The sequence below is a fragment of the Mirounga leonina genome, unplaced genomic scaffold (assembly GCF_011800145.1).
Source record: "Mirounga leonina isolate KUSES-001 unplaced genomic scaffold, KU_Mleo_1.0 Mir_82, whole genome shotgun sequence".
In the NCBI taxonomy this organism is placed as follows: domain Eukaryota; kingdom Metazoa; phylum Chordata; class Mammalia; order Carnivora; family Phocidae; genus Mirounga; species Mirounga leonina.
This window is the reverse complement of record NW_023270825.1, coordinates 35,169,726-35,189,291: the sequence shown is the minus strand read 5'-3', so window position 1 is coordinate 35,189,291 and position 19,566 is coordinate 35,169,726. Positions and strand designations below refer to the sequence as shown.

General features: G+C 55.9%; 1 protein-coding gene and 1 long non-coding RNA gene across 4 annotated transcripts in view; both read right to left on the bottom strand.

Annotated features, from left to right (window-relative positions):
• Positions 1-668: 668 nt before the first annotated feature.
• On the bottom strand, positions 669-3,178 carry LOC118002408. The gene is made up of 2 exons (XR_004677044.1): positions 3,093-3,178; positions 669-1,794 (listed from the first exon to the last, which is right to left on the bottom strand). It is a non-coding gene; the product is annotated as an uncharacterized LOC118002408 (long non-coding RNA).
• A 323-nt stretch (positions 3,179-3,501) lies between these two features.
• Positions 3,502-19,566, bottom strand: part of SPTB (spectrin beta, erythrocytic) — a 121,511-nt gene continuing 105,446 nt past the window's right edge. For 2 of the 3 annotated variants that reach the window (XM_034992856.1, XM_034992857.1), the window contains exons 28-36: positions 18,656-18,794; positions 18,105-18,189; positions 17,076-17,272; positions 16,722-16,774; positions 16,149-16,227; positions 6,532-6,779; positions 4,094-4,267; positions 3,791-3,833; positions 3,502-3,669 (exon numbers count right to left, since the gene is read on the bottom strand). In XM_034992856.1, the coding sequence (XP_034848747.1) occupies positions 3,502-3,669; positions 3,791-3,833; positions 4,094-4,267; positions 6,532-6,779; positions 16,149-16,227; positions 16,722-16,774; positions 17,076-17,272; positions 18,105-18,189; positions 18,656-18,794 (1,186 nt within the window). Of the gene's footprint in view, positions 3,670-3,790; positions 3,834-4,093; positions 4,268-6,531; positions 6,780-7,985; positions 8,118-16,148; positions 16,228-16,721; positions 16,775-17,075; positions 17,273-18,104; positions 18,190-18,655; positions 18,795-19,566 lie in introns of those variants that run through there. The other variant, XM_034992858.1, reaches the window with a different exon arrangement.

The window sequence follows — 19,566 nt, the reverse complement described above, 5'->3', positions numbered from 1 at the left end:
TAATGCTCAGGAGCCATGAATGTATTGGAGCGAGAGTGAGGACACCCAGGTTCTGGTCCCAGCTCTTCCATTAATTAGCTGGGTCACCTGAACTCTTTTTTTCCTCATCTGCAACTTGAAGAAAATAGATGATGCACTGCTTCTCAAACTCCCTGACTCAGACTTTTCGGGGCGGGTAGGGCCTGGGAAGTTGTAGTGAGCACTTTCCCCTGGTGATCCTTAACCTGCTAGGTCTGCCTGGGAGCCTTGAACCAGCTCACTGGTTCTCACTCGATACCACTAAGAGTCAGCGGAGCCTTTTGAAAAATGGTGATGCCGGTTTCATCCACCTGGACCAAAAGAAATTGCCCCCCCCCCCCCCCGGAGGTGAATCTCAGGCATGGCACTTCCAGTGATTCTGACGTCCAGTGAAGGCCAAGATCTCTGTCCAGAGCTCTGTGGGGAAGGGCTTGCCGCAGACCCTCAAGATGGTTGAATGCGTGAATGAGCAAGCTTCACTCAGGCTCTCAGGCAAGGCACGCAGCTGGGTATGGGCGTAAGACTCTCCAGGGTCAAACGAGAGACTGGCTCTCCCTCTGTCTCCATGGTGGTCCCTCCCTGCCTTTGCTCACTCAACTACCCCTCCTTGCTCCAATTCATGGGGAAACAAAACTAGTCAAATAAGTAAATGAGAGAAAGATGGAGCATTGTCGATTTATTAGAAAAACTAGTAAATGGGTTTTCTCTGGTGGTGGAAGCACATTTGAGCAGGTGGAGGACAAGGCCCAGCTGGCCCCAGGGCCAGTGCCAGATTGTGCAATCTGTGCCCAACAGGGTTGCAGTCTTGTGGAGCTGCCTCCTCCCTTGTGTCCTCCCTGAGCTTGCTTGTCCAAGCGACGAGGCCCTACAGTCCTCTGGGTCCTTGCCCCCTCCCACTAACGGGAGGGGAGAGAGATCCAGGACCAACCTTGGGGACCCTAGTTGCCCTCTGATAGGAAAGAGAAGTGGTGTGGTGGGGATGCTGAGCCTTCCACAAGCTTCCTGTTACGGGTGCTGGTTGTGGGGGCCGGGGGGAAGCCTGAGGACCTTCCATACCCCCGCCCCCCAGCCAATCAGTTGAGGCCAGGGGATGAAGGGGATGGAGAGAGGGAAGGAGGACCACCTGACCATGCCCAGAAGGAGCTTCCTCTAAGCTGTTCTGGGGAGGAAGCCTGTTACGCTGGTGTGGACTGGAGCTGTGTCAACCTAGTTTGGGAATACTGTTAAAAGATTGCAAAGTAGAAAACGTAAGGAGGGGAAGACCCTTGCCAGAGCGCCGGGAGCATAGCCCCGTGTGGCTGGGCTCGTGTAGCTTCAGTGCTGTTGGTGAAGGTCTTGGGGCCCGTATGATGTGGGCGGGATGCCTGGGGCACTGGCAATAGCTGGTGGGTCACATGCAGCTGGCTGCCATTGCCCAGTCTGGGGGACCTGGGGTGGTGAACTCCTACCTCTTCCTTTGGGGGGGGCCCTTTCATTCTTTGGACTATGGAGTTACTTGCTGGAAATTTCTCACCTCGGTTGCTATTTTGGCACACATAGAATGGAGAGGGGGGCCCCTTGTCTCCCTAAAGACTGGTCCGGGGGGAAGAGTTGAGGAAGATTCTTGCCACTATCTGCTCTTCAGGAAGGAGCGTGCTATTTGCCTTGGAGCAGGACATGCCCTCAGATGCACCAGAGGCCTTCTTCGTTGCCAGGTGAGTGTGGTCACCTCACTGCCTCCTGCTTTGGTTTCCCCAGATGGAGAAAGAGGCTGGTGAATGGTATATACTAGCTTCCCTGTAGATGCAAAGAGGGATGTAGGATTAGATGCACAGAGGCCAAGTGAAGATCCTGGCTACAAAGTGGGCCCGCCCAATCTGGGGATGTCAGGCGCCGTTGGAGAACTTGCCTCCTGCTGTTCCTGTCTGAAGTTAGCTACGCCTTGACAGGGTGGTATTGATCTCTGAGCTGTGCCTGCCTGCACTAGGGGCTCCCGGGAAGGCCTGAGAACTCTGGATGCCTACCCCTGTGGCTGCTACCTGAACCTCCGCCCCTTCCAGAGGGAGCATCACGGTGTGTCTGAGGCTCCTCACAGGGAAGGTGATGGAACAGCAGCTGTAGGCCCCAGGGACTTTTATGGTCTCTTCAGGCGGAAACACCTGCTGCCCCCAGTTTGACCCCTCTTTTGGACCTAAACCCAGCTAAGATGGAGGCCGGAGCTGTATTGCTTTCAGAGTGGTGGGGGAGATCTTTGTTGGGATGAGTGCCCTCTTTCCTCCAGAAGTCTGACCTTACCAGCATGGGGAAGGCTATCCCTGGGGAAATAGTGTGCAGGGCTCCTTTTAGCTGTGCTTGGGGATGGAGGTGTTAGATGTTTGGTGGCCTTTGCACCCATGTAACTTCCCCAAGACCAGGACCTTCAGGAGAAGCTGAGCAAGGGGTGCCGTATCTTCATGGCTCAGGCCCCCGCATTTGTCCCAGTTGTCCAGAGGTGGTGTGACATGGGTGGTAGTACCCAGGTGTGGTTCCGTTTGCCACCCCAGAGGGCTAGGTCATGAACTTGGCTGTCTGTCCAGCCAGTACCCTCAGGTGGTAGCAGCTACAGACAGGACACATGGGGCCTTTGGCGTTGGGATGCTTTACTGCAGAAGCTGGGGTAGCCATCTTCTATCTGGGGAACTGTACTATCCCTAAGGGACCCGGAGTCTGAGTTGGGGAGGCTCCCAGGGTGGAGAGGCAGAGCCTTGGGCAGTGTCAAGGTCTGTCTGCCTCCTTCACCTCTGAGCCCTATGCTGTTCTGTTGTTTTAAGAGGACCCGCTTGAGAGCTTTTACCTCCCTTTTACCACCTGTGGTGGTAGCAGAGGGCACCGGAGGCAGCAGGAGGCCCTTGCATTGAGGACCCACCAACCTTGGGAGGTGCCTCCCCCCACTTTTTTTTTTTTTTTTTTTTTGGTGCGAGGAAGAGCGGGGAAGGGATGTGGTGGCCCCTGAGGTGAGAGTCCTAGTTCTGAGGAAGCCCCATGGGGAAGAGGCCCCTTGTGTCCCCGGGGTCCCCAGCAGCCCTTTGGCCAGGGCTAGAGCCCTAGGCGCCTACCTGAAGCTCCTTCCTCATGCCCCTAAGGGGCAGGTCAGGCATTTCCAGTGTCCTCTTCCCTTTCCCTGGCCATGACCAAATGGGAGGTAGCCCCAAGCAAGACCTGCTTTGGGAAGGGGGCAGCATCTGAGGAACCTCTTCTGCTCCAGTTTTGTGGGGTTTGGGGGCTGGAGGGCCCTCAGTCGGGAGGAGAGGCAGGTGGGAGAGGAGGGTGGGTGCCTGGGACACCGTTTCCTGCCCCAGGGGCCCCTGGGCTGCACTGGGCGGAGGCGGGCATCAGCCGGCAGGCGGAGCAGGCAGGTGCAGGCAGCGGGGTGGGGGGACGGGCGTCGGGCTGCGGGCAGGACCGGGCCCGGGCGCCCCGCCAGTCCCTACACGGCCCAGTCCTGCCGGCGGGGCGCCAGAGAGGCTACTTCTTTTTGGGGAAGAAGCTGAATCTCTTCTCCTTGTCTTTCTTGCCAAGGCTGGCGTCGGGGCCGGTGCTGGAGGGCAGGGGCAAGCTCTGTGCCTTGATGCGGATGCTCTGGGATTCGTTGATGGCGGTGCTCACGCCCTGCAGCCAGGACAGCATCTCCTCCTGCAGGGCGGGAGGGTCATGGGCCACCAGGGAGGGGGCTGCCCCTAGGACTTCTGTTGGGAGGGAGACATCTGCCCCTCTGAGGTCTTTTGGGGTCTGGGTGAGGCCGCCCTGCACTTACCTCATCCTTGCCATGGAAGAGCCACTCACTGCCATTGCTCAGCCTAAGACAAAAGAGGGTTTCCTGCTCTGCAGCCACCTCTGGCTGGAGAGAAGCCAGAACCCAGAGCCTTCCCAGGACCAGAACCCTCACAGGCAGCACAGCACCTGCTGAGGTGAAAATCTGGACTCGAAGCCTCTTTGATTTGAAAAGTCCCCGAGGGGCAACTGAGGCATGGAGCTGGTCCCCTACAAGGGACTCCCGTCCAGCCACTAATGCCAAACTGTGCAGCCAGGGAAGGGGCCCTGCCGGGAGGGGCCTCACCTCAGCTTGAAGACATGCTTCTTCTTCTTGTAGTTGGCCGCAATCTCACAGATGGCATGTCTCAGGGCCAGGGGCTCCTCCCCATGGTAGGGCACCCCCAGCGCCAGGTTCTTGGCGTCCTTGTAGAAGGTCAGCTCACTGTTCCGGAGCACACAGTAGAGGTTGTTCCAGGACCTGCGGAGATAGCGGCCGGCTCGTCACGCACGTCCGGGTGCAACACCTCTGCAATCAATTCTTACAGCTTTGCCATTTTTTTTTTAATTATACCATTTTTGCCCCAATAAATAGTAACACATTTTACAGTTAGAAAAGGAAATGAAAATCATCTGCATATAATTCCACTACCGAAAGTTAGCTATTTTTGTCAACATTTTATGTATTTTCTTCTAGTCTTTCTATTCACATATTCACATTTTCTTCTATTCACATATATAATGAAAATTGGGTTATATTGTATATTCAATTTCATAGCCTGCTTTTAAAATTAACACTATATCAGGGTGCCTGGGTGGCTCAGCGGGTTGAGCATCCAACTCTTGGTTTCAGCTCACATCATGATCTCAGGGTCCTGAGATCGAGCCCTGTGTTGGGCTCCAGGCTCCGGGGGGAATCTGCTGGAGATTCTCTCTCTCCCTCTCCTGCCCCTCCGACTCATGCCCGCTTGCTCTCTAAAAATAAATAAATCTAAAAAAAGATTAATGCTATATCATGAATATTTTCACATATTCTTCAAATCTTTCCTAAAAATAATTTTGAATTGTTAGATGGTATCCCATCCTATATATAAATAATCCCTTTATTGGTGTACCTTGTAATTACTGGAAATTTAAATGGTGCAATTTAAAACAGCAATGTGAAACATTCATGCGTAAATCTTCACTATAACTCTGATCTTACCTTGAGATACATTTCTAAAAGTAGGATTAGTGAGTCTAAGACCAACAGTGTAAACTTAACTTTCAAAGCCCTTCTCACCATGAGTGTATGTGATTCTCACTACAGAACTGAAGTGAGCAGAGCAGCGTTTTGTTCTGGTTATTTTTCATTTTGTTGAGATCTGCCCGGTATACTGTACAAGCACTTTTTAAAGAAACACATTTGTGCAAATCCAGGCCCACCTGATGTTCGGTGACAAGCTTAGAAGCTCATGGGTTGGCTAACCTGAGCTCCTTGACCGAGCCATGGGAAACGGGGCACCTTTTCACCCTTCACAGGAATGAAGGCTGGGGAACAAGGCAAGCTTTTCCTCTTCCTCCTCCCTTTGGAGGGCAGGAAGGTGGAGAGCTTGTTGGGCTCATAGGAAAGACTACAAGCTCAAAGAGAGAACTTGACCTGTACAGGACGGGCTGGCTGCAGAGCTGTTTTACGGGGCCCAGGTTTCTGACACCCAGAGAAAGATCCTCCAGGAAAGCTCCGATCTTTCCCGTAGCCCTCACCACCTTCTTTGAGCTTGGAGCCCAAGTCAGGCAGTTGCTAAGAAGGAGCTGGGCCCTGGAGTAAAATCCTGCCTCGAACAAATGACTTCCCTGGAGTTCTGATTCTCTTTCCGGGCAATAGAAACCTCGATATCACAGGGTGGTTGTGAAGATGGAATCAGTCCTAACAATGCCTTGCACATAGCAGGTGCTCAGTAGATGCTAGTTTCCCCTTTTCTAAAGGTGGACTCTGTATAAATAATAAACTTCAGGGTGCTTGGGCCCCCAAATTCATTTTTGGGATTTGAATGAGCTTTAGCATGTCCCACCTCCAGCCCCCTCAGCCCAGGCTCGGTATGCTGCCACTTGGCCCTGAGAATATGGCTGGTTCTCGATGCTGCCCAGTGTCCCTGCGAATGGAATGCTGCCTGGAAACACAGGCCCCCGGGGACCTTGGGTAGAAGCAGCCCTGGACGGACTGCACTCAAGGATGTAACTGCCTCGGGGCCGGGAAAGGACATAGCCTTCGAATGAGTTCCTCAGGGGCACAGAGTTGCTATAGGACAGCACTGGGAGGGACCACCAGAAGGCACGTATGCCAACCCCATTCTCCTCTCCCATTTTACAGCTAGGGAAACAGGCCCAGATTGGTTAAAAAGTGGGACTTGGTCAAGGATATGTTGTTGCTGCCAAGACCTACCTACCTGTTACCCAGGCCTGGGATAAGAATAACCGCGAGTGTTCACGGAGAACCTACTCTGCCAGGCTTGGGATCTGTACCAAAGAGGCAGGTTCTCCCCATCATCCCCATTTTACAAATGGGGAAACAAAGGCTGAGTAACTTGTACAAGGGCATAGGATTTGAACTCAGGCCTTTCCCCATCATGCCCAGGTGCCCGGGAGCTCTCAGAAGAGGCAGAAGGCACCCTCTTCCCTCCCCTGCCTGTGTTGCCGAGGCTCTGTAGGGGGGAAGTCCCTGGGAGCCGCCCACCCCTCCCACCAGGTGGCCTGTCCCCCACACACCTGTTGGATGCCTTCTTGTTGGGCCCCTCCAGGTCATGCTTGCGTCCCAGGTAGCCCTCCATCTGCACACTGTACCCGTGGTCCCGCTGGGCCGGCAGCGTTGTGGGCTCCTCACCCTCGCTCAGAGGCGTGTCCAGGACCTTAAAGAGAGGCTCGGTGGCGGGCCTCTCATCCCCACTGGATTTCTCCTGCGGCCCCGGAGGGGGTGGCGGCTGCAGGTCCTGAGGCCACTGCCTCTCTTCTTCCGCCTGCTCAGGGGCATACGGGAGGAGCACACCTTGCTAGGGGTTCAGACCCAGGGGTGGCTACCCGGCAGGACTGGGAAGCCTGAGCGCCCCCCCCCGCCCCCCAGCCTGGTTCCTGTCTGGCTCTCCCTTGACCTGTGGGGCCACCTGCTCAGCTTCCCTCGACTCTGCCCACGCCTCCAGCTCCGTCCCCACTCCCTGCCCCCTGAACACAGTGAGGGAGGTTCTTCGAGTCAGCTGAGGGGCCTGGGTGTTGGTTTCAAATGCCAATGCTGCTGGCCAAGCCCTGGCTCACTGCCTGGCTCCGGCCCCTCCCCCTGCTGCAACAGGGACCCCAGCTGAGTTAAACGTGGGCTCCGGCAAGATTTCCTATGAAGGGTTGTGCTGCTAACACAGGTGTGCAAAACGTCTAATAGGATGTTGAATGGGGACTCTGCTGGTACCTGCTTGTGTCTAAGGCCCCAAAGCCAAGGGGACGGGCCCTAAGTCTCCTCTACCACCTTCCAAAGGGAGAACCTAGGTCCTCCCGGGTCGCAGTGTAGGGCTAACTGGTCCTGCTCCCATCAGTGGACTGCGATTTGCTGGAGTAGGGCCGTGCTTCCTTACCCGGCTGCCTTTTACCATCGCCTCAGGAGCTTTAGCAGAATACACCCTGGTGCGGGGTCAGAACATTTGTATTTCTGAATAAGCTTTTCACACTCTCTAATGAGCAGCTGGAGTTGAGAATCCCCACAGAAGGAGTCCCTGCTTCCGGGAAAAGCTGTGGCTTTTACCTCCCTGCACTTCCCTGGGGGGCGTGGGGCGCTCCGGCCCCTGCCCAGCCCAGTGAGGGGCCTCCAGTGGAGGCAGATGTCCACGAGAAGGGGAGCAGGCCTTCCGGTCCCCATCTGCAGAGGCCTTTGCGATCTGCCTTTGTGCCCACCCCCTACCACAGAAGCAGGCAGGACAGAAGGGAGCAGCAGGGGTAGCCAGCTTCCCACCGCCAGGTCGGCCAGGTCGGCCAGGTCGGGCACAGGTGGGTCTTCCGTGTGCCAAACGAGCTCCAACGAAGGCAGCCTAGCTCGAGCCGGCTCGTCAGAGCCCTGTCTCCAAGGCCCGCCTGCTGCAGACCTTACAGCACCGGGTGGGAAGGCTCCTGCAGGTCCTGCAGCTGGCCACGTCTGGACTGAAGGACCGAGGGCGGCGGCCCAGGAGGACCAGGGCCGCCCCAGGCGGGAGACACCGCCCCCTTTGCTACTCCCTGCTGCTTGCCCCACAATTGAAGGTGGAGGCCTGGAGGGGCCAGAGAAGAGCGAAGACCCTGTGCTCCCCATTGGGGGTCCTTCAGACCACGGGTCAAACCTGAAATAGAGAAATGGAGGATGGGAGAAGGTGGACGTGACATCGGATAGCCGACTGAAGTAGTAAACTGAGACACACTGGGTGGACTCTAACAGTTGAAGGGGACCGAGGACTGCCTGAGATGATAGTAAAGCAATGGAAGGAGAGGCTCAATGCGGATGGCTGGAAGAAAGGTAAAGCTGGTCATGTTTGGGTCCCATCAAATCAGGACTGTCCAATACACAGTTTTAAGTTGGAGTTCCAGTAAGATCTCTCTTAAAGAAAAGATAACGGGACTGAAAAGTTTGAAAACCACTAACCTAGTGTAATACCTTCAATTTACAAGGAAATCTATGCTCAGAGAGGTTAAGTGATTTACCCAAGGCCACACAGCAAGTAAGTATCAGAAGTGATTGAGAGCATGCACTCCAGAATTAGAAGGCAAGGATTTTGTTTTTTTAAATCACATCTTTAGGTCTTTCATTTTTTCCTGTCTTACAGCCCCACGAGAACTGTGGCTCATACTCATCTTTACTCAACTGTAGTACTTGGTATCTGCAAGTGTCTGCAATGAGCTAGCATTGGCCACAAGGATCTAGAGACCTGGATCGTCCTCCCAGAGGGAGGAAGGGCAAGATTGGCAGGGATGAGACTGGGAGCCTGGGTGCCTGGCTTTGGGCTTTTTCTGTGGACTTGATCAGGCCACCCTTCTGACTTGGGTATAAAGCTTGGTCGGGGGGTAGATTATTAATGCAGAAAGTGAAGCCTCTTTTCATCCCCCACCTCTCCATCTGGCTGTACTGCTCCTCTTGGTCATGGGCCAGTGCTTTCCCTGCACCTGCCGGGGAGGGGCGGGTCAGAGAAGACCCTCACGACCGTGTGTGCCTCTCTTGCTCAGCCTCTGCCCTCCACGGACTGGTTTCATTAGGGACTGTGTCCACATATTCTTCCCATACTGCCATTCTCCTTCCTTTTTGGAACTGTCCCCTGTAAGTAAAGGCAGATTTTTCCAGGACTGCCTCCCAACTTCATCTTAACCTTTCTTCTGCTTCCTCCTCCTGAGTGCCTGACCCCACTCCCTTAGCAGGGACGTTCAGAGGCCATGGCCGTCAAGGTCAAAAGTTAAATGGCCAGGTCATGGGTTTTGGAAAATGGGGGTTTTCCAATGTGCAAAGATTTCTTCTGTGCTCTTGACTATTCATGTGGAGACAATTTAAAAGCCAATCTGTCCCGTTTGCCCAGAAGGCCAAGGCCTGAGGAAGAGCCCAGAAAGAGGGTGAGAGAAGTGTTTGGCAGCTGTTGCCCCCCACCCCGCACCCCCAGGTCCAGGGAAGCAGACCTGCTCTCCAGGGCTAAGGGAGGAGCCACAGATGAGAAAGATGGGGCATGGTTTGGCCAGAAGGACCTTCCTTTCCCAGGCCCCAGGGGTAAATGTGCTTTGTGCTGTCTTCTAAAAGAAAGCGAGGGGAGGGACAGGAGGTGGGGACCGTGTTCCTGCTGCCCCTGGAACCGTGCCATACTCGGATATGAGAGTCTGCCTTGCCCTACAAGCGTGGGACCAGTGGAGAGCAGGACATCGGGAGGGGGTTCTAGGTGAGAAGCTGGGGCCCAGGGCTGGCTACTCGTGTGGCTGTAGAGACAGGCAGGTTCTGCCAAAGGGCCCTGGAGAAAGGAGATGATCTCATTCCCTTCTGTCCTCCATGTTGTAAGGCAGGAGGCCCACTGCTTCAGCCCTGGCTCATGAGGACGATGCACAGATTACGCCTATACTGCTGAGGGGGTCGAGCCTGGAGACGCCACCCGGAGGGGCTGAAAGAGGGGCCTGGAGGAAATTCTCGGTGGCAGGCTGGAGCAGCTGGGCAGTCTAGCCAATAAATGGGAGTGACAGCCTGAGGGAGAATGGCCACGGTGGGAGCTGGAATTGGGGGAGGTGCTGTGTGCAGGGTGGAGCCAGGTTCTTCGCTTTGGGGAATAGGTGGCTGAAGTGGGGGCATCTGAGAGGAAGGCGTGTGTGTGCCGGCTGCTGGGATCGTGGGGTCAGAGGAGGGCAGGGGACAGGCAGTACTAGCTGCGGGATGGGGGACATCAGGGGAGGAAAGGGCATGGACAGGAGAGGCTTTTAGGATCTCACAGGACTGTAGTCAAACAGAGGCCTCAGTTCCTGGTGGGCAGGGGATGGCCACCTCTTTTCAGAGTCTTGTAAGCTTGACCTTTTAGGGTCCTGCCTGGCTAGGAAGCTGGCTTGGGCAGGCAAAATAGACAGAGGGCCACAAAGGAGGTTCAAGAAGGGGGGAGAAGAAAGGGGGCAAGATGGGTACATTTCTACTCTGGACTAAAGGGGTTGAAGGTGTACTTCCAGGCCCAGCCAGCTGCTGGTGTAGAAGACAGCACAGAGATGAGGAACTCCCACGAGAAAAATCACCTGGCTTGGGACCACAGGGTGTTCTGGAGGTTCTAGAAGATGCTCGGTGAACCCAGATGTATTAACAAGCAAGGAAACACAAGTAAGGGGGCTTCTCTCTAAAGGAGATGCTGATAAGCGAGAACCAGGGCATGAGGGTGCATCCTGGGAAGAGAGCATTCCACCTTTAGATGTGATGGTTTTTGCCCACTGATCTCACAGCAAGGACTGAGCCTGGAACGTGTATGTAGGCGGGTCCAGGGGGAGGCACTCCAGGGAGGTTGGTTTGGGAGGGCTTTGGCATTCATATGGAGAAGGCTGCTTTTAAGAGATGAAGGACTGCAGTGAGGGACAGAGAAAAAATGAAGGGAAAAATGAAGGCTGAGGTCATCTCCTCGATGCCAGTTCTACCTATGTTCTCTCTCCTGATACACCTGTGAGGCAGGTATCATCACCACCCCTATTTTAGAGACTCAGGAAAGTGGGGGTCAGGGAAAATGAGCAGCTTGCTCAGCCACACATCTAGTGAGTGGAAAGTCGAGGCAGCAGATCTGTCTGGTCCCAAACTCCGAGCTCTTCCTATGGAATCCTGCTGCATGAGGGGCGGGGACTACTGCTCTGGAGGAGAGCACCTACCCAGTGCAGTTGTTGGTCCAAATGAGCCGAGCCCGCTGATATGGGATGAGTCAGAGAACACCTGAAGGGGCCGGAGGAGGGGCGTGGGGCCACAGGAGACCTATGGCCGGATGCCTGAGGCAATCCAACAAGGCTTTGAAACGGAGGTGGGGGAAGCCGGCCACTTCTGCCGCTGAGAACTGCATGCTCCCCCGTGTCTGATGTCTGGGCGCTTGTCCTCTGGGAAAGGGGTGGGAAGGAATGTGGGCAGGCAGCTTGGGAAGACAGTTCAGAAGACAATTGTTTACAAGAGAAGAAAAAGAGATGCTTTGTTGAGTTGCAAGAAGAAATGAAGAGATGGCAACTCAGGGTGAGCGGAGACAAATGCCTACAGAGAGGAGAAGGAAGGCAGGAGTGGCTGGGGTGGAGGGCTCTCATGAGAGGTGGGATGGGGGGCAGAGTGGCTCCACACCGGACCCCGGGGGCCAGTCATCCATCCGAGATGACAACTGGGACACCAGGGAAGATGATGGGGGTGGGAGGGCACCAGGTGAAGTGAGGGGAAAGAAGAGAGGAGAGGGGAATGTGCAGGGTCCCCTCAGACAGGGATGGGGAGACATGGTCCACCACCATCACGGGCGGGAGGAGAATGAGGCTTCCTTGGGAGCAGTCTTCACCATTCCTGCCATCAGTGTGGGCTCTTCTGGTCCCTCTGCCCTGGAGAAGCTGGTGGCCGCTCCATCCCATGGTGACTCTAAGCCAGCCACTCAGAAAGGTTAGAGAGAGAAGATGCCCACTCCCCCACCCAGATCCGACGCCCAGTGGTTAAGTTGGCGCCCTCAAACCCCATTTCTGAGATCGCCTCCAATGTTAACTGGGTTCCGTCCCGAGTCCGTCAGTATCTGCGATGCTCCGAAACACAGCTTGCAAGAAAGAATTTCGGGGCAGCCTAAAAAAGAACTTTGCAGCAGCCGGGCCCAGAAGATCACACGTGGCCACAGCAGAGAGAGCTGGGTGGGGGACACGGATCCAGACGGAGCCTGGAGTATCAGGGTGCAGTGCCAGATGGCCGGCAGACCCCACCCCCGGCAATGCGGATTCAGGCATCCTGGGGAGACGGGGCCATGCCCGGGTTTAGGGGAAAACAGAGTCCTTTCCAGGCCCCTTCTGCTCATTATGAACACATATGATTCGCATGGGCTGAAAATGCCTGAAGCGGCAGCTCCGCTGGGCCTCACAGGGTGGGGGAGGAAGGATCGGGAAAGCGTGCTCAGGCAAGAAGAAACACAGCTGCTTCCTCCACACACACCCACATCCCTTCCATCCAAGGACAGTGGAGCCCGGCCTCTGGCCGCTGAGTAAAGCTCCAGGCCGCCCACCAGGGAGGCTGCTCTGAGGGGAGCTGCCCAGCTGGCCAAGGGGGTGCCAGTCTGAAAGGTATCCTGGCGGCGACCCAGCACCCCCAGCGCCTGGGGCACGTCCCTCACATTTGCAAGGACTGGTTACTTCCCTAAAGCCACAGCAACCTCTGAGACTATGGGAGAGGCAAGGGACCTGGGTGGCTCGACTCCCCTCCCTTGTCCCTGCTGAGATGCCCAGTCCTTTCCAGGGCAGCCAGGGGCAGGCAGTCTTGAAGGGTCACACTAAGAGTGACGTCTGTGAGCTGCACTTGGGTAAGAGTTTTCCCTGACCCTCTGATGAAGGGGCCTGATAACGAACAGCACCCAGCAGTTGCTTTCCGGAGTAGCCTCACGTCCCTGAGGTGGGTAGGGCATGACTACCCACACCGTGACCCTGAAGACTGACTCTTTCTTGTTGTCACAGCCCCTAGGAACACCAGTCCCTGTCAGGGATGTCTCTCACTAATCACAGCTGCCCCGCTGGGAGAGTTCCTCAAGCAGGCCCCAATTCCCACCCCAAAGCCAAGAAACAGATGCGGTGGGCAGAAGACACCCAGCGCTGTTGGCTGGGGCCCCCTAAGCCTGGAGGGACTTGGATCCCCTGCAATACCATTTTCCCTCCGTGAAATCGATCATCACATCTCACCACAGATGTTACACCGGGGATTCTGAGGCACCCAGGGTCTGGAAGATGAGGATACTTGACAAGACCCCCAAGCCCTTTCCAGAGCCACATCTGGGATGAAGGGGAGACACACAAGGTAGGGGGTATTAGGGTGACAGTGCCCCAGGCACTAAGAGGAAGGGGAATGGCTCAGCCTGCCACCAGGCCCCATCCAGCACCCTGGGGCCATCTTCAGGGTCCAGACCTCCGCAGGAGCTGAGGCCCAACCCTGCCTCTCTTCCCCAAACAAGGACAAAGGCAAATATCCCAGCCCTTTACCTCTTCTTTCCCATCTCCAGCCTCACACCAACTAGCACCCGACAAGCGAACAGGCTCCTTAGAACTAAGGATGAGACTCGAGGAAAGGGGGGAAACCCAACTCTCCCAGCCTCTCCCTTTACTTAGGTACATTTTTGACACACAGGAATGTTCTGGACTTTTTGTAATCCCTACGAGAGGGCTTTATAAAGGTGAGGAGACCCAGGAGGATTAGGTGGTTTGTCTAAAATCATGCAGGAAAGCTCCAGCAGAATCATGGACTAGGACGCAATGTCCTGACTTCCACTCCAGAAGTTTTGGCTTTTTTGATACCTTGTTTTTTCTGCTTGGCCTCACACACACCTACACACTTACCTGTATGAATGGATTTTTTTTTTTTTTTTTTTTTACCAGAACGTGCTCTAATGTGGAAAAGTGGTGAGGGAGACAATTCATTGTACCATGATGTGCTTGAGGAAAAGACTGACGTGGAACAGCATGGACGCACCCGGGAAGGGGAGGACTGGGCTGGGGCTGGTAGGCTGCCCTCCCCCCCCAGGCTGTGGAGCCAGCTAGGCAGGGGTTCAGGTGCCTGGTCCACTCCTATCCACTCCCCCAGGCAGGAAGCCAGCATGCACTAGTGATGGGTTTCACAGAAAGCAACACCACATGGATCTATTCTACAGGGCGCCCACACAGGGCCACACACACAGGGGACAGCAGGAGAGCCACCGTGCCCCAGGCCAGGCCGGAGAGAAGGGGCAGCACAATGTCAGCCCTTCTCGGGACAGGCCTGCGGTTTCTGCAAAGGTGTCCCAGCCTGCATGGGACCCACTGTCCTCTCTTCTCAGACCCAAGACCAATTGGAGATTGTGCCCTCCCGTGGAGTTTTGGAGATCCTCATAAAGCCCAGCAAAGGGCTCAGAAAGGAGAAGCTGCAGCCTCGTGGCTGTTTCCATGAGGCCTCGGGCCCCGGGCCTGGTGTTCATTGGATTTGCCATCTGGTTTCTTCCTGTACCAAACCCAGGCATTTCCCCCTCTGGCGCAGTGGCCGGCTCTCTGGGAAGGGTCTCCACTGTAGGCTCATTCCCTCCTTCCAGAGATGCTCAGGCCCAAGCAGATTTTATTCCCCCAAACCCAGTGACATTCAGGGGCTGGACGGAGGCAGCTCGGATGCACGTGTAATTACATTCACACAGACGAACATGACAAACCACGGAGTCGCGCAGGAGGTCACAAAGGAGCCCGCAGACCAGGGACACCACTGCACGGAGACACACAGGGACGCGCAGCTGAAGCGTGGGCCGTGGGGGACAGTCCCAGCCCCAGCGTCCACAGTTCGGGCCAGCCCCCCGAGTTCTCTCTCCTTCCAGTAGGGGCTGTCTCTGGGAAAAAGGGGCTGGGACGAAGTCCACCAGAGACCCCACATGCGCTGATGGGAGCTTCAGAGGGCACTTCTGGGAGAGGCCCTCCATCGGGAGCCCAGGAATGCCCTCTGCTGGACATGACGGGCCGGTGCAGCTCAGAAAGCGAGGACTCTGGCCAGGCTGGAGGCGGCAGAGGGAGCTCAGCGTGGGAGAGGGTGTGTGTGTGACTCTCAGAAGTGTGAGAACGGCCGAAATACAGACCTGACAGAGATTCTGCATACTCATCGTATGTGCATTTTTCTGGGGTGGCTGGTGTATCAGAAATTTCCACCTAGAACACCAATCTCCCTAAAGGTTCATGCAAGCTCAATCGGGCAGCTGGACAGGTAGGGGTACATGCACTGGGGAGCCATGCAAGGCACGTGCTGATGTTTTGTCTTCTTCTTAGCTGCTCCCCAGGGCATTTCTCCAAAATCCGGGTTACAGCCTCCCGGGCTCCCTGCACGGGCACCTTGGGTCTTTTCAGTTAATGGACCTATTCCTTCCTGAAGCCATGTGCCCCACGCCTTCGGCAGCTGGTCTGTCTTGGACCCTCCCAACACTTCTGTCAGCCAGGTCTCTGCTGCACCCTCCTTTTCTACAAGGCCGGGGGGGAGGGGGGGACTGGCCCTGTGACCCAGAAGCCCTGGGGCTCTCCTTCACTCCTGCTTCAGAGCCAGCTCCACCTTCAAACCGACCCACAGGCATCAGGCCCAGAGGGGGTGGGGGAGGGAGCAAAGAGGAGGGTGCTCTGTGTAGGAGGGAGGGATGGGCTAGAGGGTTGGGTGTCCCCCCTTCACTGCCCTGAATGCCCGTGGCTGAGACAGGCGAGATCAGATGGTCTGTTTGTGCATGTGTGAGAGAAAGAGTGTGTGTGTGTGCGCGCGCGTGTGTGTGAATGTGTGTGTAGGGCATGCTGTGTTAAGGGTGGAGTGAGAGGGAAAATGGGAGAAGAACGGTATATAAAAATAAGTCTTCCCTGGATCAACTGTTTCTCCTAATGTAGATGAATTTGTAGATGGTGATGTATTTATACAATAAAATTTATTAGACTAGATAAAATCAAACTAGTAAGAGTCATGTCAGTGGGCTGGCATGTCAGTTTCTTCTGGGTTGAAGCGAGGAGGGGAATTATTCTAGAAATTAAGGAAACCTAAGTAAAAAAGAAGACTGATCTGAAGGAGGAGTCTGGAAGCGTGGGTGGTGCATGCCTGTCCTCGCGTTCTGCCCCGGCTGAGCCTAGTAGGGATGAGAGGGTTCTGGCAGCAAGGACTCCCAGGAACCAGACAGATAGGACAGGAAACTGACCGGGGATGTTCTCTCAGTGGCTGCACGATGCGGACCTCGGGGAGCCTCCCCTGCTGTCTCGCCTTCTTCCTCTTGAGGCCTATGGAAGACATAGCCCTCCTTTAGAAACCATCTCCCCAAGGCCAATGCCTAGCCCTAGACCTGGCTTCCCACTCTCCCCACCAGGAACATGTCAACTCTCTCCCGGTCCGGGTCTCCTCGCAAAGGCACTTAGCAAGGAACTGCTTAATCTGAAACATACGGCAGACCCTTCAGAAATGGACATGGTTGGAGGCAGAATGGCCTCTGGGGGCACGTGTTCAGGTGGCTCCCAGAACGGGGCGGGTGGAGTGGGGGGGGGGCGCGTTTCTGCCTGTACCAGGCCTTCAGGCCACCCGTGTTTTGGGGGAAACAAAAGCTCTTCTCCGCCTTTAGGCTGCAGACACTCCAGATTTCTCTGGCTAGTGGCCCAGGTATTGTTAAGACGTCAGGGAGCCCGTTTCTGATGAAAAGTACCCTCCCTCCCCCTTCCCACCCATCCTCCTTGGCAGAACGCTCCTGCTAAATCCACTGCCTGGCCCTCCCCACACTTACCCACTCTCCTCCTCCTCGGGTCTCTCTGGGGTCTGGCGTTCTTTTAGCTCAAGCTAAGGGGAAGGAAAGGTCCAGGGTATCAGAGTAGCCACAGAGAAGAGCCTGCTTGCTGTTAGACCAGCTTTCCCTAAAGATGCCTCCCCACACACCTGGTGTTTGTTTTTTTAGAAGTCACCCCTTTAGTCTTTTGCATTCAGAAGTACTTTCTACGTCTCCTCTTTCCTTCCCACTCTGCCCCTCACCGAGCCTTTTACGCTGTCCGTGGGCGCCTAATAACAGGCTCAGAGTTCTTGACTCGGGATCCCCCACCCGAGGCGCAGCTACGGGGCCTCCCCGTGCCTGTTCCCAGCTCACCGTGGTGGGCTTCTCCAGGGCGGCAAAGCGCTCGGCCCAGGGGGCTGTGGATTTCTCAAAAGCCTCGTGCCTCTTGATAAGCTTCTCCACACCATCCACCGTGTGTCCAAAGTCCCGACTGGCCAGGTAGGGCTCCTGGGCGATCAGCCACGCTTCGGCCACAGAGGCGTCCCTCGAGAACTGGCACACTTCCAGGGCTGTGCGGGGACCAAGCCACAGACCCACCCGCAGGCCCCAGGGCCTGTTAGCGCTCAGCAGTGGGCCGCTCCGCAGACAAGGGGCTGGCCGGGCAGGAGGCCCGCACAGGGGCCCTGAACCTCGCGGACACCCTGTTCAGCGGTGCCCTGCTGCCTGAGACCACTCCGTCCCACGCCATGTGGGGGGAGGGTTTCCTCATTCCTACCCACAGTCATACTGGAAAAACACATGAATTAGCACAAACACTAGTTTGAAAGCAAAATAGGATTCAGACGTCTCCTTTTGAGGAGCAGCCATTGGCCTTGAACGCCCTCTTCCCAGCCCTTGGCTGCCCCACATAATCGTGCACAAGCAACCAGGGGCCGTCAGGCCTTCCTGGCTCGTGTGTAGCCAGGAGTGGTGGGTTTTCCACCTCTCCTTAGTCTCCAGCTGCAGGAGACAGAGCCCTCTCTGTGCCTGACATGCTTCAGATCAAACATGTGGGAGGCGCCAGAGCCTTAACCTGACCCCTCCCCAGGCTACAAGGACACCAGCCTGGCACAAGGCGGCGGTGTCCTCCCAGTAGAAGCCGAGCCACTCAGGTTCTGCCTGGACCCAGGTGGGGCAGAGGGCAGGCACGGAGAGGGCATGCTGGCTGGTAAGAGGTGGGCTGCCAGCAGTGTGTCCATGTGACTCTTCTGTGCGGACGCCCGAGGCCCTTGGCCCCAGAACCTTGCTGATGGGTGGCATTCTGGGGGCTCTTCTCTAGGCAGTGAAAATCACCTCCTCCCTGTCCCCACCTCAGCAGGAGTCTGCCCCCTTTCCCAAGTTCTGGGTCGCAGGTGCACTCACACATGCGGAGCTGTTCCTGGCGGTTCTCCCACTTCTCATCCATCTCCTTCCTCCTGGATAGCACCTGCTTCAGTTTCTCCCTAATCTGTGGGAAGGAAGGGAGAATAGCTCAGGCTTTTGGTAAACCTTCCTTTTGTCTGAGGGGGTGTGCAAATGGGTCCTGCAAAGCATGCTGGGTTTGGTCATAAGGACCTCACTTCACATCTTGGCCCTTCCCCTTGCCAGACGTGCAACCTTGGGCAAGTTACTTAACCTCTCTGAGGCACGTGTGCTTCTCCTAGGACATGGGTGTTGCCAACGCCAAAGCATGCACACATGTGGGTGGTTAGGTGGGTTATGAGCCTGCTCTCCCCTACTAAGCTGCCAACCTTGGGTGGGGTTGCTGGGGCTTTCGTCCCTGGGCTTGCACACAGCCCTGATGCTCCAGGAGTGAAAGAAAGAGTCTCTCAGAGAAACCATGGCCCAGAGCTCCCTCCCAGGAAGCTGTGTGGCCCGGCAGGAATGCAGGCAAGGACAGGGAGGGGCTCCTCTTCACCCCACTGTCCTCTCACCTCCTCCGAGGCCTGGTGCTGTCTCTCCAGCAGGGACCCCCCCAGCTCCAGGCAGGCACTGAAGTTCTTGCTCCGGGTGTCGATCTCTGCCCTGATGCCCTGGTGATACTTCATGAGCAGCTCCACCGAGGAGACGTCCCTGGGGGGTGGGCGGGCCATGGGTCAGGGAGGGAGTTTGGGGAAGAAGGAAACTCGGGGTGACTCTGGCCTGCCTGATGCCAAGTCCAGACCAGAGAGGGCCGCCCCCCACCTGCCTGGGAGTCTGACCCCACTTCCTCCTCTCTCTCTGGCCAGCCAGGGGCTCCTCTGCCAGCCCAGCCCCAGTGGGAACGCTGATGCCCTAGTGTCTTCTGTTGGTCAGTGGGCAGGGGATGGGTTGGGGGTTCAGGGACCCCGAAAGAAGCCTGGGAATATTATTTGACAATAAAAAGGAATGAAGTTCTGATGCTTGCTACAACATGGACGAACCTTAAAAGGTTTGCACTAAGTGAAAGGAGCCGGTCACAGAGGACCACATATTGTCTGAGTCCCCTTCTATGATGAGTCTAGGACACAGGCAAAGCTAGAGAGATGGAAAGCAGATTTGTGGTTGCCAGAGGCTGGGGAGAGGAGGGAATTGTGGGGTGATGACTGCTAGTGGGTACAAGGCTTCTTTCTGGGGTGATGAAAGTTTTCTAAACTTAGACTGTAGTGAGGGTTGTACCCGGTGATCGTGCGAAAACCCCTGCATGGGACATGTTACGTGGCTGAATGGTATGTTATGTGAATCGCATTCTGAATCAAGATGGAAACTATACAGTCTTGGCCATCAGGACGGGCACTCCAGGGCAGAGGGACAGAGATGGGCATGAGCCCCGCGCCCCAGACAAGGAGCTCCTTCTGGAGCTTGGGGAGAATGGCTGCCTCGTCCC